General features: G+C 48.7%; 1 protein-coding gene across 11 annotated transcripts in view; it reads right to left on the reverse strand.

Annotated features, from left to right (window-relative positions):
• Positions 1-26,966, reverse strand: part of NUMA1 (nuclear mitotic apparatus protein 1) — an 86,757-nt gene that overhangs the window by 19,223 nt on the left and 40,568 nt on the right. For 3 of the 11 annotated variants that reach the window (XM_051822742.2, XM_051822749.2, XM_017349879.3), the window contains exons 1-5: positions 24,034-24,297; positions 18,860-18,933; positions 7,974-8,059; positions 1,306-1,385; positions 292-374 (exon numbers count right to left, since the gene is read on the reverse strand). In XM_051822742.2, coding sequence (XP_051678702.1) covers positions 292-374; positions 1,306-1,385; positions 7,974-8,059; positions 18,860-18,901 — 291 coding nt within the window. In that variant the 5' untranslated portion in view covers positions 18,902-18,933; positions 24,034-24,297. Of the gene's footprint in view, positions 1-291; positions 375-1,305; positions 1,386-7,973; positions 8,060-18,859; positions 18,934-23,712; positions 23,878-24,033; positions 24,298-24,526; positions 25,068-26,966 lie in introns of those variants that run through there. The other 8 variants (XM_070074676.1, XM_070074681.1, XM_051822730.2 and 5 more) reach the window with 6 other exon arrangements.

Here is a 26,966-nt window from a genome sequence, read left to right on the forward strand (position 1 = left end):
TGCAGAGGGAATGAAGCAGACTGAACCGAAACATTTGACAACAGCAAGCGAGACCTGATTCCTGCCAGGTCTCCACTGAGGCCCACAGTGATGATCTAGGAAACCTGTCAGAGGATGATGGGCCCCTAGAATCCTTGGGCCAAATGAACCTCTGCTTCTGACAGGTGCTACCTGGTCTGACGTCCGACCTCCAAGAGCCCCAGGAATAAAGCACCTTCCCTAGGGTTAAGAGATAGCCTTGCAGCTCCTCAGGTACCAGCCGCCTTCCCCAGTTTGGCAGCCCTCGTGTACCTTGGCTAGTTCCAGCTCTGATCCCTCCATTATCTTCTGCACAGACACCAGACATTCCACAGAAGAAGGGTGTTTTCGGTTTTCTGCAATGACAACAATAAAGAAATTGGGGTGAACTTCCTGGAAATTGTACCTGAGAGCCTTAGAACACCTGATTCTGAGAAGCAACATCCCACGCTATGAGGTGTACAGCTCCCTGTTCTCCCTCCTGTCCTGCCTCACACTTTTCCATCTGAAGTCGATTCTAGTCCGGATCAGTTCCAGGGCTACAGGGCTACAGGGGTGGTGCTCATAGCAGCTTGGGTCATGACTCTGCACTTACCCACCCACTCACCAACTCCCACTTATCACACAGAGAAGGAACCCAGAGATTCCAGACCACTCTTGCCACTACGTCTGCAGACGGCTGGAGAAACTTGACTCTTGTGCCCGAGGGGGACTGGGCTCAGTCACTAACAGCTTACTCCATCCAGATCTGTTCTCACCATTCCTGCGACCCTCCTGAGGTGGAGATGGCAGACAGCTTCCACGTCAAAGGTGAGATTCTGTGGTCCAAGGCCGGACAAGGGGAGGGGAGCTAAGGAACTGTGTTCTTATTTAAGCTATCAACCTGAAGTGCAGATAGGAAGCCTATGTCCAGAAAGGTCACAGGGCAGAGAGAAGAGCCAGGATCTCAATTTAAATCTGACCCTGTCCTCACACCTATCTCCTAGACAGCTGATTCAGAGTTCTCTGGGGGAAAATGGGTTTTTCTTGCAAGGGAAAGAGTGTAACATGGCTCCTTCTCTTTCCTGTTTCCCTGAAGTGGGGTAATAGGAACTCAAGGTAGTTTGAGTCTCAGAAAGCGACCCCCGTGGCTCTCTGAGATGGGCTCTGGGACTGAAGGATGGAAGCATCACAAGACCCCGGGAAGCTGAGTCAGCTCTATTTGTCTCTGGACTAACGAGTAGGGAGCCTTGAGACTTTTCTCCTCCAGATGCACACAAACTGGACAGATAACTGAGAGGTGCTTACTCTGCAGGAAACTGCACACAAAGGCCAATCTCTCTGGCACCGGCTGCTGCAGGATCTGCTGCCCCTCGTCAGTGCTGTGGCTAGAAAAAGAGCAAGGATTAGAACTAGAGTACTTAGCAAGTTTTGCTACTCCTCACACATTACTTCCCCTCCCTGTAGAGCCTCGTCCTCGCGGGGTCTAGGAGAGAAGCCGAGGAGAACCTAAAGGCAGCAAGAAGACACCAGCACACCATTTACGCAGACAGAGACTGTGGGTGAGAAGTGGGGGCATGAGGATTGGGGTCCTGAATGAGATGGCACTGTGCCATCCTCTCTGCAAATATAAAAACGCTCTGTGAGAAAGGGGGCTAAGTGCTGGAGGCAGCACAGACCAATGGGAAGCTAGATTAATTTGTAATAGCTCAACTCTAAAAAGTCAGGAAGCCTAGAAAACACGGTTAGAGTGAGAGTAAAAGAAGCCCATGGGAAGGGACAAACAGGCCCCAGACCTGAAAGAACAGGAGGAAACAAGACTCTGAAGTGACAGGGCAAAGTCCCTACACCTGGCTGAACGCTAAGTGAATACCTCCCAGAGACGGTGCCAAGGGCTCTCAGCCATTCTTGATTAGTGGCTCTTGCATGCACTTACTTGTTTAAGTAGAAGGACAAGCAAAGTGAGAAGACAGCAGTGAGGGGTGAGAGGCAGCAGGGGGAGCTCTCATCCAGCAGGGACCTGACCCTGGCCGCTCCAACTTCAAATTCACTTTCAGAGGTAAATACCACACCACTGCATGTTGAAGAATAGGTGAAGTTACACTTTCAAGCTCAAGCTGACTTCTGTATCTAGGCTACAGCTGGAGTGATGATGAAAGCACCCAAGGGCTCCTCAGAACCAGAACCCTCAGATTCCAGCCAACCTCTGGAGGGGAGCACACGCAGGCCCTAGAATCTTCCAGTGCCAGAGACATCTTGCAAAACACAAGCAGCATCCAAGCCAAGACAATGAGTGTACCTCCCCTCATCTCCCAAGTGACTACACAGGCTTCTTAGTGAATTCCCAATGAGAGACATTCTGGGTAGCTGGTGACTCCTTACTTCAATGTAGAGTAGTATTTACCTAAGTGTATTTCATTAATTAAAAATACAGAGTATTCTCATGTTAACTGAAAAATGCCAGATTAAACCAAACTGAACACTTTCAGGGGCCGGTGCTATGGTGTAGTGGGTAAAGCTACTGCCTGCAGTGCTGGCATCCCATACGGGCACCAATTCAAGTCCCGGCTGCTCCACTTCCTATCTAGCTAGCTGCTATGGCCTGGGAAAGCAGTAGAAGGTGTCCCAATTCCTTGGGCCCCTGTACCTGCATGGGAGACCTGGAAGAAGCTCCTGGCTCCTGCCTTCAGATGGGCACAGCTCCAGCCGTTACAGCCAGTTGGAGAGTGAACCAGCAGATGGAAGACCTCTCTCTCTCTCTCTCTCTTTGCCTCTCCTATCTGTGTGTAACTCTGACTTTCAAATAAACAAATAAATCTTAAAAACAAAAACGAACACTTTCTAAAGAAGAGACTATGGGGTGGGTGTTTGTCTCAGCAGCTAAGACTCCACTTGGGATGCCTGTATCCCATATCTGAGTGCCTGGGTTTGAATCCCAACTCTGTTCCCAGTTCAAGCTGATGTATACCCCAGGAGGAAGTAAAGTGATGGTTCAAAGCTGGGTCCCTTCTGCTCATGTGGGAGACCCAGCCTGAGTCTCCAGCACCTTGGCTTCAGCCTGACCTGGCCTTGACTGTTTCAGGCATTGAACCAGCATTTGGGAGCTCTTGGTCTCTCTCTGCCTTTAAAAAAAAAAAAAAAAAAAGAAAAAGAAAAGAAAAAGTAAACAGAGAGACTATAATATACATGATTTCCTAGACCTATCTGACTACAAAACCTCTTTCCCCCACTAACCCCTAATGTAAGTAAAGATGTGTAGAACATATGTTGGAAAATAACCAGACCTGGAGAAATGCACCCCCCCTTGGAGACGGGGTTCAAGTCTCATCCAGCAGGAAGCTGTGCAGAACCACTGCTGGTCACGCCTGCAGCATCCTTCCCAGGCACTGCTCCAGCGCTCAGGGATAAGGCTGCATCATTCCCAGTGCCCACTCTGTGCTAGCCGAAAGCCTGCAGTACAGCAGGCAAGGGTGCTTTCCATATGGCCTCACGGCTGAGGGACGGTTTTTACTGGGAAGAACAGAGGTCAGTATCAGTAAGACAAATGCCAAGGCTTTAGATTTTCTAGAAAATGCCTCCACTAACCTTTGCTACTCAAGCCTCACAGCTACCAAAGAGAAGGGACAGCCTTTTTGCTATTAACACACAGAAGAGTAGAGATGGAAACTTGTCAGAGCAATTGATGCCAACAAAATTTCCCACAGAGAAGGCCAAGTATCCACAGGACTGGGACTGTTCAACTGTCAGAGCTTCTATCTGCTCACCAATGCCACCATCCTCCACTGTCTGCTGGCTTCGGATCTGGGTGAGCTCCAGCAGCAGTATCAGGACTGCAACAGCCAGGACACCTTCACCAACAATGTCTGCCTCCCAAGGAAGTCGGTCTACATTGTCCTAGGCCTGAGTCAGGGGTTCGGCTTAACCTGGGATATCAGTGAACCCCCTACCTCCAACTCTCTCTCCCTCCCTCTCTCTTGCTCTCCCCCCAGTCTAAGGCTCAGGTAGCACCCTAGAAGATGATGATTTAGAAATAGGCATCTTGGATTTTTGACTCTCATTATGAAGATTTCTCACTAGGTTATAAATCTGTAATACACATCATTACTGTTGGACACAACTACTGTTCTTGTCATCAAGCACAGAAAATTTATCTTCTCAAAAGCAAACTAAGCTAATCTGAAGTAAAAAAAAAAATGCATGCTGCCTCCTACCATCCAACACAAGGCATACTATTCTTGGTGGCCTTTCCTAGTGATGTTGAACAGTGGGTTGAGTATTGCCAGCCTAATGGTTTCTCAGTCATTGATGTTGGGTGTCTAGATCTATCACTGCTGTAGGGTTAAAAATAATGACTTTTTTCTTTTTTAAAGATTGTATTTATTTATTTGACAGGCAGAGTCACAGTGAGAGAGAGAGACAGAAAGAAAGGTCTTCCCTCCGTTGGTTCACTCCCCAAATGGCCACAACGGCCATAGCCGCGCTGATCCAAAGCCAGGAACCAGGTGCTTCCTCCTGGTCTCCCATGCGGGTGCAAGGCCCAAGCACCTGGGCCACCCTCCACTGCACTCCCAGGCCACAGCAGAGAGCTGGACTGGAAGAGGAGCAACCGGGACTAGAAATGGAGCCCCATGGGATGCTGGTGCCACAGGCGGAGGATTAGCCTAGTATGCCACAGCGCCAGCCCCAAAAAAATAATGACTTCTGATAGGAGTTGCGAAATACCAATTTATGGGTGGTACACGATCCCACTATGAGGTATTCTTGCAAAAATCAAACGAAAAATAAAAGAACCTTAGGCTAATCAAGCTAAGATCTAATTATTAGTTTATAGGAAACCATGGGGAACAGAGAAACAAGTTAGGCAAGTATCGTGGTAGTGGGATAGACACACTGGGGACACTGCAATGAGCTCCTGATGACAGAGATTCAACACTAGACTGAAGATTTTAGAGTCCAATCTTCCAGCAATAAAGAGTCACTGAAGTGCCACCATGAAAACAGGATCTGAGAAAGGTCCTTGAGATCACACGTACAGTAATGGACTAGAATAAGCAGAGATTAGAGAAGAATGAAACCATGAGGGCCTGGGCATGAGGCAGATGAGGGCAGTGAGAAATCCTCTAAAGGACAAATGGAGCCGGCGCCGCGGCTCACTAGGCTAATCCTCCGCCTAGCGGCGCCGGCACACCGGGTTCTAGTCCCGGTTGGGGCGCCGGATTCTGTCCCGGTTGCCCCTCTTCCAGGCCAGCTCTCTGCTGTGGCCAGGGAGTGCAGTGGAGGATGGCCCAGGTGCTTGGGCCCTGCACCCCATGGGAGACCAGGAAAAGCACCTGGCTCCCGGCTCCTGCCATCAGATCAGCGCGATGCGCCGGCCGCAGCGCACTGGCCGCGGCGGCCATTGGAGGGTGAACCAACAGCAAAGGAAGACCTTTCTCTCTGTCTCTCTCTCTCTCACTGTCCACTCTGCCTGTCAAAAAAATCAAAAAAATCAAAAAAAAAAAAAAAAAAGGACAAATGGAGAGAATGGTGACCAATCAGAAATAGTGCCAAGGACAGACAGGAATTCACTCTGAAGCTGAAATGTCCTGCCTGGATAACTGGGAGAGACAATGGTAGTGTCAGGACCAAAATAGGAACTGTGAATTCTTTCAGAGGCACTAAGCCAGTCATACCATACAAAATTTTTTAAAATCCCGAAATACCACTCTAGCAAACCCACCTGTCCTGGGCTACACAGCCCCATCAGACTTTGCTGATGAAGAATATCAATGACATCTTCAATCACTCATCTGCACACTCAACACACATTAATTAAAATCTAATCAACACCCTGTCCTCTGATTTAAGCTAGGTGCACAGAGGGATCCAGCACAGCCTGCCCTTCGTCAGTTCAGTTCTACCTGCTTTCTCTGCTGAGGAGCTGTTGCCAATGCATGAGTGGCCAAACTGCTTCACAAAGACACGAATCCCTGACACCAGTTTCAGCTGCCATGTACGGTACATAAACATCCTCAGTGTATCTTGGCCTGGGACTCACAGGCTACTGTGATTTCTTTCTTTTTTTTTTTTAAGATTTATTTATTTATTTGAAAGTCAGAGTTACAGAGATAAAGGCAGGCAGAGAGAGAGAGAGAGAGAGAGAGAGAGAGATAGGTATCTGCTGGTTTACTCCCCAACTGGCTGCAATGGCTGGAGCTGAGCTGATCTGAAGCCAAGAGCCAGGAGCTTCTTCCAGGTCTCCCACGTGGGTGCAGGTGCCCAAGGATTTGGGGCCATCTTCTACTGCTTTCCCAGGCCATAGCAGAGAGCTAGATCAGAAGTGGAGCAGCGCTGGCACTGTGGCTCAATAGGCTAATCCTCCGCCTTGTGGTGCCAGCACACCGGGTTCTAGTCCCAGTCGGGGCGCCGGATTCTGTCCTGGTTGCCCCTCTTCCAGGCCAGCTCTCTGCTATGGCCCGGGAGTACAGTGGAGGATGGCCCAAGTGCTTGGGCCCTGCACCCCAAGGGAGACCAGGAAAAGCACCTGGCTCCTGGCTTCAGATCAGTGCAATGCGCCGGCCGCGGCGGCCATTGGAGGGTGAACCAACGGCAAAGGAAGACCTTTCTCTCTCTCTCTCTCACTGTCCACTCTGCCTGTCAAAAATAAAAATAATAATAAAAAAAAAAAGAAGAAGAAGTGGAGCAGCCAGGACTCAAACTGGTACCCATATGGGATGCCAGCACTGCAGGCGGCATCTTCACCTGCTACGCCACAGTGCTAGCCCCGTGATCTCCTTTCAAAAGGGGGAGGGGGGGTCTCCATTCTGGTCCCCCTAATTCCTTATTTTATGGCAGGCTTCTCAGGGTGGGCATTTGGCTCAGCGATTACAAGCCACGTGGGCTGCCTGCGTCCCATACTGGAATGCCTTTGTCTGAGTCCCCACTCCACTCCCCATTCTGCTTCCTGATAACACACAAGCATACGTGGGAGGCAGCAGACAGTGGCCCAAATCGTTGGGTCCCTGCCACCAAGATGGGAGACTGAGATTGAGCTCTGGGCTCCTGGCTTCAGCCTGGCCCAGTCGCAGCTGTTGCAGCATTTGGGGAATGAACTAGCAATGGAAGATCTCTCTTACTCTTTCCCCCTCTCTCTCTCTGCCTTTCAAATAAAATAAAAAGAAATAAGAATTAGTTTTGTCTATAGGACAAAAAAATGAGAGGCGGTCAGCTTTGGCCTCCATATGCCTGAAAGTTGATATGAAATCAGTAAGGTAACTTCATGTACAGCGTGACTGATCTTGGCTTTGTACCCAAGAGGTAGGACTTCAGGAAGAGGCTCCACTCCATTGGTTTCTCAAGTAACTTTGATGTTCTAAGGAAACCTGTGCTAAAGACACAGATACAAAATAGAGGCCCAACTAGACTCCTGATTACAGGACAACAATAAGCTTATCAAATGTTAATCTACCTCACAAAGCAAGTTAATGGGGCAGGTAAAAAGCCTAGAGACATTATAAAGGCCTAGAAAAGGGCAGATCTACAGTGTGCTAACAAGCCAGGGCTGCAATTTTTCAGGGGCTTCCTATTTCCCTCAAGTGTAAGAGCTTTCTCTTTCTCATGGCCCCAGGAGTTGCAAAAACAGAGCCTGTGATAGGATAGGGTAGGGGCAAGTCAAAAAAAGAGGCTTACTGAAGACTCCTGTTGAGACAGAGGAGGGGAGCCCAGTGTGGGTTGCTGGAACCCTGGGGGAGCACAGAGGCTTGCAGGCTCTTCTGTGCCAAGGCGGAAGCTTTAGGGCGGGCCGAGACTGAAATTTCTTCCATACAGAGTACCAGTGACTGGCAAATGAGGTCTAACACTCGGTTGCCCGGACCCCACCCAGGCCTCTGACATCCCAATCCTGCCTTTGCCATCTCCAAGGACAGGGAGCAAACATGGGCCCTCACAGCAACCATCAGCTTTGCCTGAGGCTAGAGAGGGATGTGGTGCATACTCACAGACTGTCAATGATCTTAACAAAGATGCTGCCATCCTGGAGCTGTGGCACAGCCTCCACAGGGTCAGCCACGCGCAGACTGTTTATCTGGAACCCAAAGGGAAGAAACTGGTGAGACTTATGAATGCTAGAAACCGTGTGGTCTGCCCCTGTTTCTAGATGCTGGCAATTTTCTGCTCAGCATAAGTGCCTTCAGTTAAGCAATAGAAACAAAGGAACTGATGCCTCCGGAAGTTCTAATTTAAGCAAGGAATGTGGGGAGACCACTGATCCCATCACAGCCACCTAAAATGCCACCAAGAGTCCTCTCTTCTGTTTCAACCAAGTAAGAGCTTACATCCTAGAATGCTCCAGTCCTGGGGATATGAGGCTTAAAATATAATTAAGCATCAAATGGTTCTGGAAAGCTGTGTAAGAAACTAGTATAGGCCAGTGCCGCGGCTCACTTGGCTATACTTGGCTAATCCTCCGCCTGTGGTGCTGGCCCACTGGGTTCTAGTCCTGGTCGGGGCGCCGGTTCTGTCCCGGTTGCTCCTCTTCCAGTCCAGCTCTCTGCTATGGCCCGGGAGTGCAGTGCAGGATGGCCCAAGTGCTTGGGCCCTGCACCCACATGGGAGACCAGGAGGAAGCACCTGGCTCCTGGCTTCGGATTGGCGTAGCATCCAGCGGTAGTGACCATTTCAGGGAGTGAACCAACAGAAGGAAGACCTTTCTCTCTGTCTGTCTCTCTCTCTCTCTCTCTCTCTCTCTCTCTCTCTCTCTCACTGTCTAACTCTGCCTGTCCAAAAGAAAGAAAGAAACTAGTACAAACTGTAGAGGGAAGCCTGAGGTGGGAAAAAGAAATGCTTTTTACCTATAACCTTTTTTTTTTTAAATAATTATTTATTTGAAAGTCAGAGTTACACACAGAGGGAAGGAGAGTCAGAGAGAGGGGAGGGGAGGGGAGGGGAGAGGAGGGGAGGGGAGGGGAGTCTTCCATTCCACTTGTTCACTCCCCAAATGACCACAATGGCTCGAGCTGAGCTGATCTGAAGCCAAGAGTCAGGAGCTTCTTCCAGGTCTCCCACACGGATCCAGGCCATAGCAGAGAGCTGGATAGGAAGAGGATGGGATATTGGCGCTGCAGGCTGAGGCTTTAACCTGATGCGCCACAGCGCCAGCCCCATCTATAACCTTCTGCAGCTCCTAAATGTTTGCATCCTTGTGTCTCCTGAATTTTTAGATTATAGTCCTTTATGGCTTTTGAATTTTGAAATATCCAAAGCATAAACACTACATGTTATATACTCCTATAGAGACGTAAGATCTTATTATTAGTGCCTTTTTATTCTCTCAGACACAAAATTTTGATTGAAAAGGAAGCAAAAGAGGATAAAGAAAGAATACAGAACGAGGTAACTTTTTCAAAAAGGGAGGAAGGAAAAGAGGAGCTGGGAACCTCAGAGAAAAACTTCTCAATTTGCAATCAATTGCTTATTCCCCTTCTTGATTTCAGGCAGAAGTCCATCTAAACCAGTCTCCAACCACCAGAAAATTCACCAGAGGCTACATGCAAATCAATCAGGTATATGAGTTATTCTACAAGCATATATGGCTGACAGCTACAGGAAAACTCAGGAATTCCATGAGCACTCAAGTCCTGTAGTCGCAGGGGCTGAAGCTTACTTTTGTATTACACAAGAAGAAAGGATTTGCTAATTAATCTCATATGTAACACTAAGAGGGGAGTGAAACTTAGCCTAAGAAACAAGGTATTTTTAATGACTTCAGCACAGTAGTTATGTGCAAACAACCAGATTCTATTTCTCAAAGTGTGTTCTTTAAAAAGCACAGGGTTAGGGCCAGTGCTGTGGTGTAGCAAGTAAAGCCACTGCCTGAGTGCCAGCATCCCATATGTGCAACCGGTTTGAGTCCCAGCTGCCCCACTTCCAATCCAGCTCTCTGCTATGGCCTGGGAAAACAGTAGAAGATGACCCAACTCCTTGGGCCCTTGTACTGACGTGGGAGACCAGAAAGAAGCTCCTGGCTCCTGGCTTCGGATCAGCCCAGCTCCGGCCATTGCAGCCATCTGGGGAGTGAACCAGCAGATGGAAGACTTCTCTCTCTCTCTCTCTCTGCCTCTGTAACTCTGCCTTTTAAATAAATTAATTAAAAAAAAAAAAAGAAAAGAAAAGCAAGCAAGCACAGGGTTGGTACACGGAGATACAGATTGCAGGTCCAGTTCCTCCACTAATGTGACACAAGCCTGTTATCAATTTTATTTTTCTGTGCGTATCTTCTCCCTTGTCCAAAGGAGGAAATCCCACAGGTCTCTAAAGACCTGCTGTGGGCTCAAATGGGATTATGGCTGCAAGAACACATTTTTAAAGATTTGTTCATTTGAAAGTCACAGAGAGAGAGAGAGAGAGAGAGGGAGGGCGGGCCAGAGAGAGATTTTTTCCCCCAAAGTACTATTTATTTATTTGAAAGGTTGAGTTAGAGAAAGAGAGAGATCCTCCATCCTGGTTCACTCCCCAAATGGCCACGTCGGCCGGGGCTGGACCAGGCTGAAGTCAGGAGCCAGGAGCTTCAACCAGGTCTCATACGTGGGTGCAGGGGCCCAATGAGTTGGGCCATCTTCTGCTGCTTTCTCAGGCACATTAGCAGGAAGCTGGATCAGAAATGGAGCAACTGGGACTTGAAATGGCTCTCATTTGGGATGCTGGTGCTGCATGCAGCAGTTTAACCTGCTGTACCACAGTGCAGGCCCCAACACTACATTTTTTAAAAGTACTAAATGTGGGGCCGGTGCTGTGGCATAGTAGGCTAAGCCTCCACCTATGGTGCTGGCATCCCATATGGGCACCGGTTTGTGTCCTAGCTGCTCCTCTTCTGATCCTGCTCTCCACTTATGGCCTGGGAAAGCAGAAAATGTTACAACTACTTGGGCCCCTGCACCCAGAGACCCAGAAGCTCCTGGCTCCTGGTTTCAGACTGGCCTAGCTCTGACCTTAGTGGCCATTTGGGGAGTGAACCTGCAGATGGAAGACCTTTCTCTCTGTCTCTCCTTCTCTCTGTCTATAACTCCACCTCTCAAATATATAAATAAAATCAAAGTACTAAATGCAAGGGACTACGATGATTATTAAAAATAACAGGCAGGCTTTTGGTCCAGTGGGTAAGTCACCACTTGGGACACCAGCATCCCATACTGGACTGTCTGGCTTCAAGTCCCAGTTCCAACTCCAATCCTACAACTCCCTGGTAATACGCTTAGGAAGCTGCAGGTGCTGGCTCAAATACTTGGTTCCCTGCCACCTATCATGGGAAACCCAGATGGATCCAGGCTCCTGTCTTTGGCCTGGCCCAGGCCTGGCTGTTGTGGATATTTGGGAAGTGAACCAGCAGATGTAAAAGCTTTCTGTCTCTTTTCTCTGAATATCTGCCTTTCAAATAAAAATAAACAAATAAAAATTTTTTTAAATTTTTAAAAATAAGCAGACTTCCATTTTATAACAGTTAAATTAGCAGCATACACTGTAAAATTAAGAGAATTTTCAAATCATGATTCAGGGGCCAGCATTGTTGCAGACCAGGTCTCATTGCTGCTTCTAATGCCAGCACCCCATCTCCAAGTGTGGGTTCAAGGCCCAGTCCTGGCTTATTGTATCCATTTGAGGGGTGACCTACTAGATGGAATATTCTTCTGACTCTCCCTGTCATTCTGCTTTTCAAATAAACAAATCTTCTATTAAAAAAAAAGTCCTTTAAAAAAGCCAGTGATTCATCTATAGAAAAGACAGTATGCAGTTAAATACTTTATTAAAAACAACTTTTAAATGGTGAAAAGTTTCATTTTTTAAAGTGTGGAATGTAAAACATGACCTCTCACTGAAGTCTTAAAGACAATATATCTATAACGTCTATTGAAAAAAGCACATTCCAATTGTCCTGGACAGATGAGTATCATTTTCTGAGAACATCACGACTTAAGCATCCCAAAACATCTCTTTAAATATATATAATATGTGTGTGTGTGTGTGTGTGTGTGTGTATGTCCAGCGCTGTGGTACAGCAGGTTAAAGCCCTGGCCTGTGGTGCCAGCATCCCATATGGGCACGGGTTCTAGCTCCAGCTGCTCCACTTCCCATCTAGCTCTCTGCTGATGGCCTGGGAAAGCAGTAGACCCAGAAGAAGCTCCTGGCTCTTGCCTTCAGATTGGCTCAGCTCTGGCCGTTGCAACCATTTGGGGAGTGAACCAGGGGATGGAAGATCTTTCCCTCCCCCCACACCATTCTGCCTTTCAATAAATAAAATAAATCTTAAATATATGTATTATTTATTTATTTGAGAAACAAAGACAGAGAGAAAGCTCCTATTTGCTGGTTCACTGATCACCAATGGCCAGACTCGGACTGGACAAGCTGCGGCTGGGAGCCAGGAACTCTCCCCCATGTGCGTGATAGGAACCCAACAACTTGAGCCATCACTGCTGCCTCCCAGGTCTGCATCAGCAGGAAGCTGAAATTAAGAACCAGATGCCGGTCTCAGGCACTCCAATGTGGGACACAAATGTTATAAACCTGCATCTTAACTGCTAGGCCAAACTCCATTCCATCTTTTTTGTTTTTTGACAGGCAGAGTTAGACAATGAGAGAGAGAGAGAGAGAGAGAGAGAGACAGAGACAGAGAGAGACAGAGAGAAAGGTCTTCCTTTTGCCGTTGGTTCACCCCCCAAGTGGCCGCTTCGGCCAGCGTGCTGCACCGATCTGAAGCCAGGAGCCAGGTGCTTCCTCCTGGTCTCCCATGCGGGTGCAGGGTCAAAGGACTGGGCCATCCTCCACTGCCTTCCCGGGCCACAGCAGAGAGCTGGCCTGGAAGAGGGGCAACCAGGACAGAATCTGGCGCCCCGACAGGGACTAGAACCCGGTGTGCTGGCGCCGCAGGCGGAGGATTAGCCTATTGAGCCACGGCACCGGCCCCATCTCCTTTTAATACCTGCCATCTAGGTAAAACATTCAAGACCCATGAATGCTTGTCCACTAATAAGAATGAACATCATACCAACTGGCTGATTTAAAGCAAGGAATCTAGAGTCATTACTTACACCAACTGTGTAAAATAATTATTTCTCTCATAAATATAAAAAATATTTTCCCTAGTGAGTTAACTTTGCTCTCAAATGAATAATTATTTAAAAGTTGAGGAAACAGAGAAACTCTTCCATCTTAAGTCAGGGCATAAAACATTGAGTAAGGACAGCACACTACGTAACTTAAGAGCTGTCTGTGAGGTTTGTGGAGTTGGTCAAGGCTGCCCAATCCTGGTAACAGCTTATTTATGATAAACTGCTGTTTACAAGATAATCTCAAGCTATACTTTAAGGAAAATAAAATGGACATTTATTTTTCCATTATAAAATAAATTATTGAAAAATCAGAAGATAAAACACAAAAAACACCTCCTACATTTTTGGCATTTTGATGTATTCCTTTCTAATCTTTCCCTAGGTAATTTTGAAAACCATGACTGTAGCCAGCACCGCGGCTCACTAGGTTAATCCTCTGCCTTGCGGCGCCGGCACACCGGGTTCTAGTCCCGGTCGGGGCGCCAGATTCTGTCCCGGTTGCCCCTCTTCCAGGCCAGCTTTCTGCTGTGGCCAGGGAGTGCAGTGGAGGGTGGCCCAAGTGCTTGGGCCCTGCACCCCATGGGAGACCAGGAGAAGTACCTGGCTCCTGCCATCGGATCAGCGTGGTGCGCAGACCGTAGCGCACTGGCTGCGGCGGCCACTGGAGGGTGAACCAACGGCAAAAGGAAGACCTTTCTCTCTGTCTCTCTCAATCACTGTCCACTCTGCCTGTCAAAAAAAAAAAAAAAAAGAAAAGAAAAAGAAAAAGAAAGAAAACCATGACTGTAATTAGGTGTGTATATTCTATGCCACTCTTCTTACTAAGATACCAAAAGCATTATTTCATGCAACTGCAGTTTCACGGAATTCATTTTAGTTGCATTACTTTGGTTAAAATTGAAAAAATTATGATTACTACACTTTAATACTTTAAAGCATGTTCATTGTGTTCTTGGAAGTATTGCTGTTAAACAAAACTAGTCTTGTGTCTATTCTGTGTAATGGCACCAATCACTTTAAAAACAAGCCTACAGGATGTGTGATTAGCTTAGTGTTCAGGACACTCATATCCCACACTGGAGAAACTGGGTTTGAGTCCTGTCTCCAGCTCCTGACTCCAGCTTCCTGCTAATGTAGACCCTGGGAGGTAGCAATTATAGTTCAAGTACCTGCATCCCCACCACCTACATGGGAGACCTAAGTTCTGGGTCCTGGCTTTGGCCCAGCCCAGCTCCAGCTGTTGCAAGCATTTGAGAAATAAATCAGTGGGTGTGAAATCTCTGTCTCTCTCATTCTCTATGTCCTTCTCTCTCTCTCTCTCTCTCTCAAAAAAAAAGCCTAGACCTAAATAAATAAATTGTAGGTAATTCAACCAAAATGAAGCAGTATGGTTATGGCAGCCCCCAACACTCATTGCTACTACAGACAGAGCTCCTGGTCTCCCATAACACAACCACCCCTTTGGACAGGGAGCAGGAAGAGGAAGACCAGGGGGAAAGATGTTGCTTTCCGTTTTTTTGTTTTTTAAAGATTTATTTATTTATTTATTTGAGAGGCACAGTTAGAGAGAGAGAGAAGGAGAGAGAAAGAGAAAGTTCTTCCATCCACTGGCTCATGCTCTAGATGGCCACTAAGGAGCTGGGCCAGGAGCAGCTTCCGGGTCTCCCTCTCAGGTGCAGGGGTCCAAACATCTGGGCCATCTGCCACAGCTTTCCAAGACCATTAGCAAAGAGCTGGATTGGTAGAGGAGGGCCAGGTCACGAACCAGCAACACCCATATGGGATGCTGGTGCTGCAGGCAGAGGCTTAGCCTATTATACCACAGTGCTGGCCCCAAGACACTGTCTCTAAATTTAAAACGTGGGCACAGCTGTTTGGACCAGGCTGCAATGCCAGCATCCCAGCTGCTCCACTACAGATCCAGCTCACTGCTAGTGCACCTAGGAAAGCAGCAGCAGATGGTACAAGTACTTGGGTCCCTGCCACCCATGTGGGAGACCCAGATTGAATTCCTTGGTTCCTGGCTTTGGCCTGGCCCAACCCTGGTTGTTGTGGGCATTTGATGAGTGAAATAGCAGATGGCAAATCTCTGTCTCTCTACTTCTCTCTCTGTGTTGCTCTGCCTTTCAAATAAATGAATGCATCATTTAAAAAAAAAAAAAAAGATAAGTTATTAAATCTTTACTATTTGAAAATCAAAATATTCGTTCCTGGGGCTGAGACTGTGGCAGGCTAAGTTGCTGCTGCTTGTAAGCTGGTGTCCCACATTGGAACACTGATTTGAGTCCTGGCCGCTCTGCTTCCAATCCAGCTTCCTAGAAAACGCAGCAGGCCGGCGCTGTGGCTCAATAGGCTAAACCTCCACCTTGCAGCGCCTGCACACTGGGTTCTAGTCCCGGTTGGGGCGCCGGATTCTGTCCCGGTTGCCCCTCTTCCAGGCCAGCTCTCTGCTGTGGCCAGGGAGTGCAGTGGAGGATGGCCCAAGTGCTTGGGCCCTGCACCCCATGGGAGACCAGGAAAAGCACCTGGCTCCTGCCTCCAGATCAGCGCGATGCGCCGGTCACAGCGCGCCAGCCGTGGCGGCCATTGGAGGGTGAACCAACAGCAAAAGGAAGACCTTTCTCTCTGTCTCTCTCTCTCACTGTCCACTCTGCCTGTCAAAAAAGGAAGGAAGGAAGGAAGGAAGGAGGGAAGGAGGGAAGGAGGGAAGGAGGGAAGGAGGGAAGGAGGGAAGGAGGGAAGGAGGGAAGGAGGGAAGGAGGGAAGGAGGGAAGGAGGGAAAGAAGGAAGAAAACGCAGCAGGGTCCAAGTAGTTCGGCCCCTGACACCCATGTGAGAGACCCAGATTGAGCTCTGGGATCCTAGCTTTGGCCTGACCCAGACCTGGTTGCCATGGCCACTTGGGGAGTAAATCAGCAGATGGAAGACTTCTTTCCCTCTCCTTCTCTGTGTTACTCTCTACCTTTCAAATAAATAAATCTCTCTAAAAAATAATTTCCTTTAAAATATTCTCTAATTTAAAAAAAATTCAGTCATCATTTGGTCCTGATTAGTCAGGTCTCAGAATTAACACTAAAATACCCTGTGCCAACTTAAGTATCAAAAACTACTGTTTATTGAGATCCTATGCCAAACAGTTGTATGTGCACATGTGCAATGTTTTCTACATATATTATCTCATTATAGCAATAAAATTTTATTATATATATTATCATTATTCCAAAACAAGATGTAGGGGCCGGCACTGTGGCACAGAGGGTAAAACTGCCGCCTGTAGTGCCGGCATCCCATATGGGCGCCAGTTCAAGTCTAGGCTGCTCTATTTCCAATCCGGCTCTCTGCTGTGGCCTGGAAAAGCAGTGGAAGATGGCCCAAGTCTTTGGCCCCTGCATCTGGCTCCTGGCTTCAGACCAGCTCAGCTCCAGCCATTGCATCCAACTGGGAGTGAACCAATGGATAGAAGACCTCTCTCTCTCTCTCTCTCTTTCTCTCTGCCTCTCTCTGTATAACTCTGATTTTCAAGTAAATAAATCTTTTTAAGAAAAGAAAAACCAAGATGTGGGGCCAGCATTGTGGCATGGCAGGTAAAACCACCACCTGTGATACCAGCATCCCACATAGGCACCAGTGCTCCATAAGACCCAGCTGCTCCACTTCTGATCCAGCTCCTTATTAATGCTCCTGGGAAAGTAACAGAAGATGGCCCAAGTGCTTCGGTCCCTGTACCCACATGGGAGAATGGGAAGAAGCTCCTGGCTCCTGGATTAGGCCTGGCACAGCCCTGGCTATTGTGGCCAGTTGGGGAGTGAACCAGCAGATGGAAGAATGCTCTTGTTCACTCTCTCTCTCTCTCTCTGTCTCTCCCTCTCTCTAACTCTGCCTTTCAAATTAAAATAAATAAATAAATAAATAAATAAAATCTTAAAGCAAAACAAAAAACCTGAGATGCTGAGAGGCTAGCTGCCTTGCCCTGGTTCACACAAGCCAGAGCTGTGATTCCTCTGACTCCAAGTCATGGGCATCCCTCACTCCATTCCATCCATGGCCTCTTCCGTCTCTGTAACTTTACATACTCAATGCTTAGTATTATATTTTCATTTGACAATGGCTCCAGGGGAAAATACATGGAAGACCCACAGAAAGATCTTAGTGAAATAATCAAGAAGGCAAGACAATAGAAGCACAGAATAAGGAGAACCTTGCCCAGTGAGCAAAGACCTTTGAAGACTAAAGTCCTTGCATGCACTGGTCATTAAAGTTCAATGTCAACCCTGTAGTCAGTAGTCAGAAAAGTACAGAGGGAACAGACAGTAGAGTTCCATGTTTCCCTGTGGCCACCCTTGCCATAACTCACAGAAGCCTCTTCTAATCACTTTCTATTTTTATTTTTATTTGACAGGTAGAGTTCACTCCCCAAATGGCCGCCACAGCCAGCGCTGCGCTGATCCGAAGCCAGGAGCCAGGTGCTTCTTCCTGGTCTCCCATGCGGGTGCAGGGGCCCAAGCACTTGGGCCATCCTCCACCGCCCTCCCAGGCCACAGCAGAGAGCTGGACTGGAAGAGGAGCAGCCGGGACTAGAACTGGTGCCCATATGGGATGCCGGCGCCACAGGTGGAGGATTAACCCAATGCACCATGGTGCCGGCCCCTCTAATCACTTTCTAATCACGGTTCACTATCAGCAACAATATCTTTGGAAATGATACTTATAAAGTTCAAAACTAGCTGAGGTATGGCACAGCAGTTAGGACACTTATTGTAATGCTCATATCCCATATTGGAGTACCTGGGTTTGAGTCATGACCCTGCTCCCATTTCCAGCCTCCTGCTGTCTCCTAGGAGACAGAAGACAATGGGTCAACTGTTTTTGAGTCCCTGCCACCCAAGCGGGAGACCTGGACTCAGTTCCTGGTTTCTTGCTTCAGTGTGGCCCAGCCCCAGCCATAGTTGCAGGCACTCGTGGAGTGACTTGACAGAATCTCTGTGTCTTTTTGCCATTCAAATAAATAAAAAAAGATTGATTAAAAAAAATAAACGGGGGGTAGACATAGTGGCACAATGGGTTAAGCCACTGCTTAGGATGCTCACATCCCATAATGCAGTGCTGGTTTCAGTCATGGCTACTCTACCTCTGATCCATCTTCCTGCTAATGCATCCTGGGAGGCAATGATGGGTCAAGTAATTGGGTCCCTGTTATCCATGTGGGAGACCCACATGAAGCCTCCTGGAATGTCTGATCCAGCCCTGGCTAAGGTAGGCATTTGAGGAATCAATCATGGGATAGAAGGTATTTCTCTCTCTCTCCCTCTCCCTCTTCCTCTCTCTCCCCCTTTCAAGCAAATGAAAATAAATACTTTTTTTTTTTTTAAGATTTAGTTGAAATACAGAGTTACAGAGAGAGGGAGAATCCGAGAGAGAGAAATCTTCTCTCCGCTGGTTCCACCTGCTGGTTCACTCCCCAAATGGCAGTGAACGGTCAGGGCTGGGCAGGCTGAAGTCAGGAGCCTGGAATTACATCGGGATCTTCCACAGGTGTGCTCATATGTGATGCCAGTGTCATGGCTGGCAGCTTAACCTGCTTGGCCACAATGCTGGCCCCTAAATAAACTTTTTTTTAATCAGCATTTTTTTTAAAGGGAAAAGGCAAAGGCAAAGGCAAACTGTATTCACTTGATCTGAAGATGAGAAGACCTTACATAGTTCTGGCTCCCCAAAATCCCCCTGTTACCCTTCTCAGGTCTTGTGGAGAAGTACAGTAGACAAAAGAGAAGACTCCTTACCCAAGAGAGAAGCGCAGCCGCCCGGGGGGCTTGGAGTGTCATCTTGGTGATACCAGACAGTCACTCCAATGCACCTGGAACCCAAGAGAGGAAGAAGAGCAGTTAATCATACCAGATGCCTATAATCAAGGAATCAAAGAGAGATGGTTCCATTCACCAGCTCTCAACATTTAAATAAATCACTCTTCACTAGGCACACAATTCACCAAGGCATCACGGGAATTTTTAGAGCTTAAAGTGCACGTGAAAATTGTAAATCTTCTGCCAGAGTTTACAGTACAGAATCTAGCATTTAATTCACTGTCCACAGCTCTTCATGCAACCTTTTGGTTCCATGGAAAATACAACATTCGAAGCTGTCTTTCTATCCTGCCTTTGGGACATGGTGTCCTTCAACATGGAACAAAAACAGTTTTTCACATAGACCTGAGTATGAATGTGATTCAGTGTGACCACAGTCATGTGTGTGTGGACAAGAAACATAACTTCTTTTAGTCTCCATTTCTTCATCCACAAAATGGGATCCACATACACCATCCAGGTTACTGCGTTACTCAAGGCAAACAGCACAATGCCTGGCAACTGGCAGGCATTCAGTAAATGCTGACTGCTGAGTGGTTGATTTCTGGCTCTTTTTGAAGGTACCCAAATTCTACCACACAACAATCAAGTCCTTGGAGAAACCTCTCCAAACTCTCTTCCACAGCAAAGTCAAAGACAACATTGTTCAAGGGGAGGAGTTGGGCATACCAAGGTATCATCTGGATGAAGTTAGGCACAATTCTAGAGGAGATTCCACCGGCATTTATGGAAAGAGGCACTTGTCCTGATATTCTTACGCCTCAATTTACTTTCCCATTGGGAATCTGTCATCTGCGTGACAACCTACTCAAGAGACCACAGACCTGATGACTAAATATTCCCCAACACCTACCATTCCCACAAGTCTCCAAGTGCACCTTCTGCCATAGATGCTCAGTTTGTCTTCACTACAGTGGGAGCAACATTAGTGAGAATCAAACACCCTGTAAATCTTCCCACATACGAGGAGTCTTGAAAAAGCTTATGAAAAATTAAAAATGTGTATTTATGAAAAACCTACGTAAGGATTTCAAAAATTTTCTGCACCGAAATAAATGAATTTTACTTCTACTTTCCACAGACTTTTAAAAAAATTAAATTTATCCAGGCAAACATTATTTACATTTATTTTTATTTATTTAAAAGGCAAAACGACAAAGAGTGAGAGAGAGAGGGATCATTCATCTGCTGGTTCACTCCCCCATATGCCCACCACAGCCAAGGGCGGGCCAGGCTGAAGCCAAGAGGCCCACAGCTCCAACCTTCTTAACCTGTGCCACAATGCTCACCCCATTTCCACAAGCTTTTTCAAGTTCCCTCATAGCATCTCCAAGGTGCAGTTTCTATGGAATCAACATTTGCTAATCACCTTTTGTATGCAAGGTGTTGGGAGATAAACAGACACCATTCTTGCCCATAGAGAGCTCAAGAGAAATTAACTCATCCCTTTCATCTCTTGGTCCTTCCTATCCAAGTATACTCTGCTTACCAACCAACCAAAAAGTATTTTCTCAGTTCCTATATTCATTCATCCTCTGCTGGAAGCTGTATGGAAAATGGGAGAGAATGACCTGGTCCCTGCCTTTAAGAGTAAATTAAATAAACATGAAGCACTAATTGGAAGAAAACAAAACTAAATGCTAAATGTAACTAAATGCTAATCATAATTAAGCACTTCCTGAACCTGCAAAACTTGCCATGATTCCACCTGTCACACCAATGTCACAATCTTGGAAACAAGCCAACCCACCTGGGCTTTGGTAAAAGCAAGCAAAATAGTTAAGGGAGCTTTCAAGAGGGCAGAGAAGCTAAGGGGCCTATGTGTTTCTCTGACTTGGGTGATTTTCACCAAGTGTGGCTTATCTGTGGGCACCGACTGCTTAGCCCTTGGGGCCAGGCAACGGTGAAGGCACATAGGGCCTCAGCTACTGCACTGCAGTGGGCTCTGCTGGTGGCTGGCCAGCCTGCAGCTCCGAGGGAAGGCTACACCGGCCAAATGCTCATGGGGCTTCTTACAGAAAAATGTCTCTGAGCTATTCAGTAATGAGGGAACCGAGGCTCAGATCACCTTCCCCTCATTACCCTGCTACTGCCTGCAGAACTAGTCTTCTTGACGAAGCCCCGCCCTTCTGTCAGATATCGGACTTGCAACCTACATCTTGCCCTCTCTGAGATTCCACAGCTGTGCTGCTAAAAATGACCTGAGGTTTAACCAACCTCTTTTCTCCATCTCTGAGGCAAAACATACAAGCTTTAATTCCTCCCAGGGGAACCTGTCTACAACGTGCTCCACTGCTCAAGAAAATGAGTGTCAAGGACTGGTGCCTTCTTCTGTGCTCTCCAGCCCTACAACAGGAGGAATCCAATCCTCAACACTAGGAACTTCTGAAGAACCGTGTCAGCTCAAAGCCCCACAAAGGAGCCAGGGCACCAGGATAAGAGGTGACGGACAGCCCAGCCATTCACTTTCCCCAAGGATATGAATGACTGAGGCCCGGGCCACAACTCATCCTCAGCTTTGGGACTGGACCTTTCAGCAGGCCTTGGAATCCGAGGGCTCCCAGCCAAAGCACCATCCACCAACACCCCTACCCACCTCCCGCAGGCCCCACCCAGAAGGCTGTGTGATGGTGATGGAAAAAGAAACCCCTGGCCAGCGCTGTGGCTCAATAGACTAATCCTCCGCCTTGAAGCGCCGGCACACTGGGTTCTAGTCCCGGTCAGGGCGCCGGATTCTGTCCTGGTTGCCCCTCTTCCAGGCCAGCTCTCTGCTGTGGCCAGGGAGTGCAGTGGAGGATGGCCCAAGTGCGTGGGCCCTGTACCCCATGGGAGACCAGGAGAAGCACCTGGCTCCTGCCATCAGATCAGCGCGGTTCGCTGGCCGCAGCGCGCCGGTCGCGGCAGCCATTGGAGGGTGAACCAACAGCAAAAAGGAAGACCTTCCTCTCTGTCTCTCTCTCACTGTCCACTCTGCCTGTAAAAAAAAAAAAAAAAAAAAAAAAAACTGCAATTGTAGCCCAGAACCACTGCACAGAAGGATCTGCTAAGATCATCCCAACTTGATCAGGCACCCCCACAAACGCTAACACCAAGGAAACAAAGCCCCAGAGTGTAGGCCAGGCCCTCTGAGGGCAGCTTCAGAGCTCCCACCTACCTGGTTCTTGAAGAAAGAAACGCCCCAGAACCCAAACAGAGGTTTTACAGGGTTGACAAGGCACCCTATTGGTTCCCTGGTCTGCAGAAGGAACCAACACACAGAAGCAGCTGCTTATAAACTTGAGGCCTTGCATCGTCTTGACATTTCCCAAGCTGACATAATGTAGTCCCCAACAACAGGACTGACCCCCACACTTAACAATAAGCAGGACAAGGAAAGCAACTTTCTCAAGACACACAGCCACCTGGCCTGCACTCTCTCCGGATCTTAAAGAGTTAAAGCCTAGCCATGGTTTCCTACCAGGGCTGAAACTAATGCAAACCACCTGCTCAGAAGCAAGGAGGAGGACCAGAGGGTCAGGTTCCTGAGCTCTGGGGTCTGTCCTGAAAAAGCTTTCTTTGCAGTAGACCAAAGGACAGGCCAAAGGCCAGAGGGTCTGAGTTGCAGCCTGCCAGCTCCCTTGAGATTGCCTCCCAGCCACTTTACTGCCCGCTTGAACACCAGCCCTACTACAAGATAATACCAAAATGCCCTTTGCTCCCAGAGAGCTACTAAACGGCACTGATCTCTTAGCTTGTGGGCCCTCACCTCCACCATACGCTCATTCTCTTAGTGCTAACTCCTACTCACAAGGAGTTCAGGGCCCAAAGCCCACTCAAGCTCCCACCTCAAAGGGTCCTTCCCAGATTCCCACCCCCCTTTACTCCCCATGGTTCCAAAGACTCACAGCTCACAAAGGAAATGGCTGCCCCATCTGTGTGCCCATGCTCAATAGCAAAATACACCACAACTTACCCTGAGGGCCTGTCTGCCTGCAGCCCTAAGGATTCCATGTTCTGCACCCCTTCCCAAAAGAAACTCCCCTCCACAGAGCGAACACCCTGACTTTGGGGCTCCTCCTTCTCCACTCTGGGATAGGCTGGGAGGCACAGGTAAGCATCCAGCCCTCACCAGCAGGTTACCCAGGAGGACTCCCACATTGGCCAGCCTATCTTACCACAGGCCAGTTTGCCATAAAAAACAGAATAGGAAATACTTCGATGGTACATCCCTCGGCTAGTAGAAGGTAAAAAGCCAAAAGACCAACAGCTCCAAGAGAAGCTAGAGGAAAAAAAAAAAAACCACAGTCTTTTCCACTGTTGGGGAGTCCTGGGTAGACTGGTCCAAGTTCAAAGAGTTTTTCTGCACTCCTGAGGTCTGGGGCAAAGTAGATTGCTGGATGTACTCCCTGTCCCTCTAAAAGGACTAGCTTTGGGCTTAGGCCTCCCCTCCCTTCTCCCCAGCCCACCCCTTCTTGGGAACCTGGAGTTTGGTCCATAGCCCAGAAGCCCTAAAGACAAACAGGAGAGGGACGGCGGGGACAATCAAGATTTCCTGGCTACTTAAAAGTGACTGGCTGGTACCCTCCCCTTCCCCCGTGCTCTGTAGGGTCCAGATCAGAAGGATGTAGGCAAAAGGGCTGCAATTACGAAGCAGACGCGGAACCTGCGCGCGCGCCCCCGGGGCTCACTCCAGCAGTTCTTCAGCACCTGCCCCCGCCACTATGTGCGCACACTCTGATCCCTAAGGCTGACAGAATGAACCTGTTTTCACTGGCCCCCCCTCGCGTACACACCCCGGGCCTCACGCGGGAACGGAGAAGGCCTCTCCTGAGCTGTCTCTCCAGCTCAAGTGCAGGCGCGCCCGCTCTTCCCCTTTGAACAAAAACACGCTGACATCCAGCGGGGGAGAGCGAGGCTGCGCTGCAGGCGCCGGCTCCCGGATGTCGGTGTCTGAGTGTGTTTACTTGCGCTCCCCTTCTCTCCCTCCCCTTCAAGGATGGCGCAGGAAAAGGAGGCGAGGGGGGGGAGAATCCACCCCACCCCCTCGTCCATGTTGGAACAAAAAACCCAGAGAAACAGTGAGGGAGAGAAAGTCTCAGTGCAGGGGGCCTTACCAGATTCCTAAAGCCAAACGTATCTACAGGTTTTAATCCGCCATTAGCATTTAAATCTTGAAAGGAGAGGAGGAGGGGGGCAGTGGAAAGTAACCCCACACACAAAAGAAAAGTTGTTGGTTTTCTTCTCAGTCAGCCTGGCAGGAGCGATCTTCCTGGCTGACAGCCAGCAGTGCGTCACCGCCAGGAGTCTGCTTTCTTTAAAGGCACAGCGAGCTTCCGCAGGCGGCGAGCGGCGAGCGCGCGAGGCCGGGGCCGGGGCCCTGGGCGGGTGGGGGAGGGGCCGCCCCAGAGGAGGGGCCGCGGCGGCGGCGGCGGCGGCGGCGGCAGCGCTGGGTCCACAAACAAGGGAACGGGGCGCCTGGGGGGAGCGGGAGGGGGAGGGGGCACGCGCGGGCAGGCGAAACGACTGAACTGCAGCGGCGGCAGCGGGGGCCAAGCCACACTGGGGCATACACACACAAAACGTCTCCCAGCGGCCCGCCTGACAAACCTGAGTGAGGTCCCCGGACACTCCCCCTTGGCTCTCTGTTCCATCCGAGGCTTAAGGCGGCAGTGACAGCCAGTCCGGCTCCCTGGCCAGCAACGGAAGGGTAGGCCACAGCTGCCCTGCAGATTAGATCAGCCCCTGCAAAGAGGCGAGCAGGGCAGGGTGGAAGACCCGGGAACAGAGGCTCTGAAGAGCAAGCAAGAACGCAGGCCCTTTTCACGGGGGCAGCTTCCTGCTGCTCCAGGTCGGACCGTGTCTAAGCATACACAGGCCGTTCTCTCGCGGCACACAAAGCGCCTCACCTCCTTCCGTGGGCACCGCCTGCTCCGGGACAGGGACGCCCCCCAAGCCCATTCCCCGAGGGTATCTCTCCAGCCCGTACCTTCCGCGTGGCAAGGCCAGGATGCCGCGCTGTGCCCGCTCCTCCCCCTCGGCCACCCAAACAAGAAGCCCAGGCAGATTCTGGCCCCGGAGCGCAGGCCTGCGCTGTCCTGTTCGGGTGGCTGCGTGCTATTGTCGACTGTGGAATGGCCGCCAAAATCCCAGCTGTGCTGCCAGAACCTAATCCCCTGTTCCGCTGAGCTTTGTGGGGAGGGGCTGAGGGGCCAAGGCACGGGATTTGAGTACGGCAGGCACTGGCTGGAGCCCTTAACAGACACGGCACTGGGACCCATGGGCAGAGTCTACAGTCCGTCTCTCCTACACGGCGGCACAGAAAAGATGTCTGACTCTGAGCAGACAAAACCGCAGCGTTTCCACCCACTCAACAGAGACCCTCAGCCTGCTAGAGAAACCCATTAGCTAGGTAACAGGAACCCGGTCCTCTTACATCACATCTTTTGAGTATCTACTATGCACAAGGCAGTGCTATAACAGGGCATTGCAGAGAATAAACAAAAATGAATCAAACCTAGCATTTCTGCTGAGGTAGTCGAAGATGAGAAATATAATTTGAAAGTTATGTTTCAAGACTGTAAATGCTAACTCCAAAAGATGCATGGAAACATTGTAACGAGTTGTTGAGTAAGTAAGGTTTTACAAAATGAAGTAATACTGTGACTTAGATCCTGAAACACACAGACAGAGATGCCCCCAATAGAAACGGAGGGGCTGGGGGAACAGAAAGCAGAGAGGACTGTGGAATAGGTTTGAAGGATGAGCTAAGGTCAGAGAGCTAGAGAATCCTGGGCTTCAAGCCAAATAAAGGTTTGGCGGTTTATTTAGTTGTTTGTTTTTAACACAGAGCTGTGGTGGGAGAACTGTGCTCCAAGTTTCTTCTGATGTATAAAATAAAGACTGGCAGCAAGGAGCTGAGGCAGGAGGTTGCCACAATAGAACAGAGCAGAGGAGGAGCAAGGAGGGCAGCTCAGAGAATGGAAAGAATGTGAGAGACTACTCAGGACTGCACAGGAGGATGTGTGAGGGCTGACATCAGAATTAACCTGAAGGGATGAGGAGGGGTCACAGCAAGAGAGAAAACAGGTCTAACAGCAGCCAGTGCTGAGAGGGCCTAATGTGTACTGGCTAGTTAACCCTAATGAAGCAGGTACTCTGACCACCCAACTCTAGAGCTGAGGAAACAGCCACAGAGTGAGTGAATGGCAGAACACTCCACCACTTGATGCTAATTATGGAACACTGGCCAGTAACCTCTGAGCCTTAGTATTCCTATTTGTAAAACAGAGACAAAGACAACTCCTTTGGGGCAGGCATTTGGCACAGCGGTTACACGCCTGCATCCCATATCAGAGTGCCTAGCTGAGTCCATTTTCCTGCTAATGGACACCCTGGGAGGCAGCAGATAATGTCTCAGTAAGTATCTGGGTCTCTGCCACCTACATGAGAACCCCAAAGTGAATTCTGGGTTTCTGGCCTTGGCCAGGCCCATGCCTGGCTATTGTGGGCATCTGGGGAGTGAACCAACAGATGGAAGTTTTATCTTCCTGCATTTCAAATAAAATGAAAATACACAAATTTACATATTTTAAAAGACACCTCCATTATAAAGATGATGATTAATTCAGTAACATCTATAAGGTACCCAACACAGTGCCTAGTACATAAGCACAAGATGGGTGCTTCACAGAGATGGGCTCCTATTTGGCATTTTGCTCCCTGGCAGCAAGGTTTCCAAGCAGAATTTGGCTCATCTTTTGGTGGGAAGCTAGGGAAGGTGCTCCTCCTAGAGGAGGCTGGATCCTCCGGATGCCTGCATTCTTCCTACCAGAATGCCTATCTAGATTTCACATTAGGATCCAGCTCAATCCCAAATCTCCTCAAATATTAAGCATGGAGCAGTGGTTATCTTGGCAAAGGAGTTAGGTTGTGAGGGAGATTCACTTGAGGACTTTCTACACTGGATGTTTATGTTTGGTCATTTTTATTACAAATTTTATGTATTTATTTTCATTTTATTTGAAAAGCAGAAAAAGAGAAATCTCCT

This window comes from Oryctolagus cuniculus, chromosome 1, assembly GCF_964237555.1.
Source record: "Oryctolagus cuniculus chromosome 1, mOryCun1.1, whole genome shotgun sequence".
In the NCBI taxonomy this organism is placed as follows: Eukaryota; Metazoa; Chordata; class Mammalia; order Lagomorpha; family Leporidae; genus Oryctolagus; species Oryctolagus cuniculus.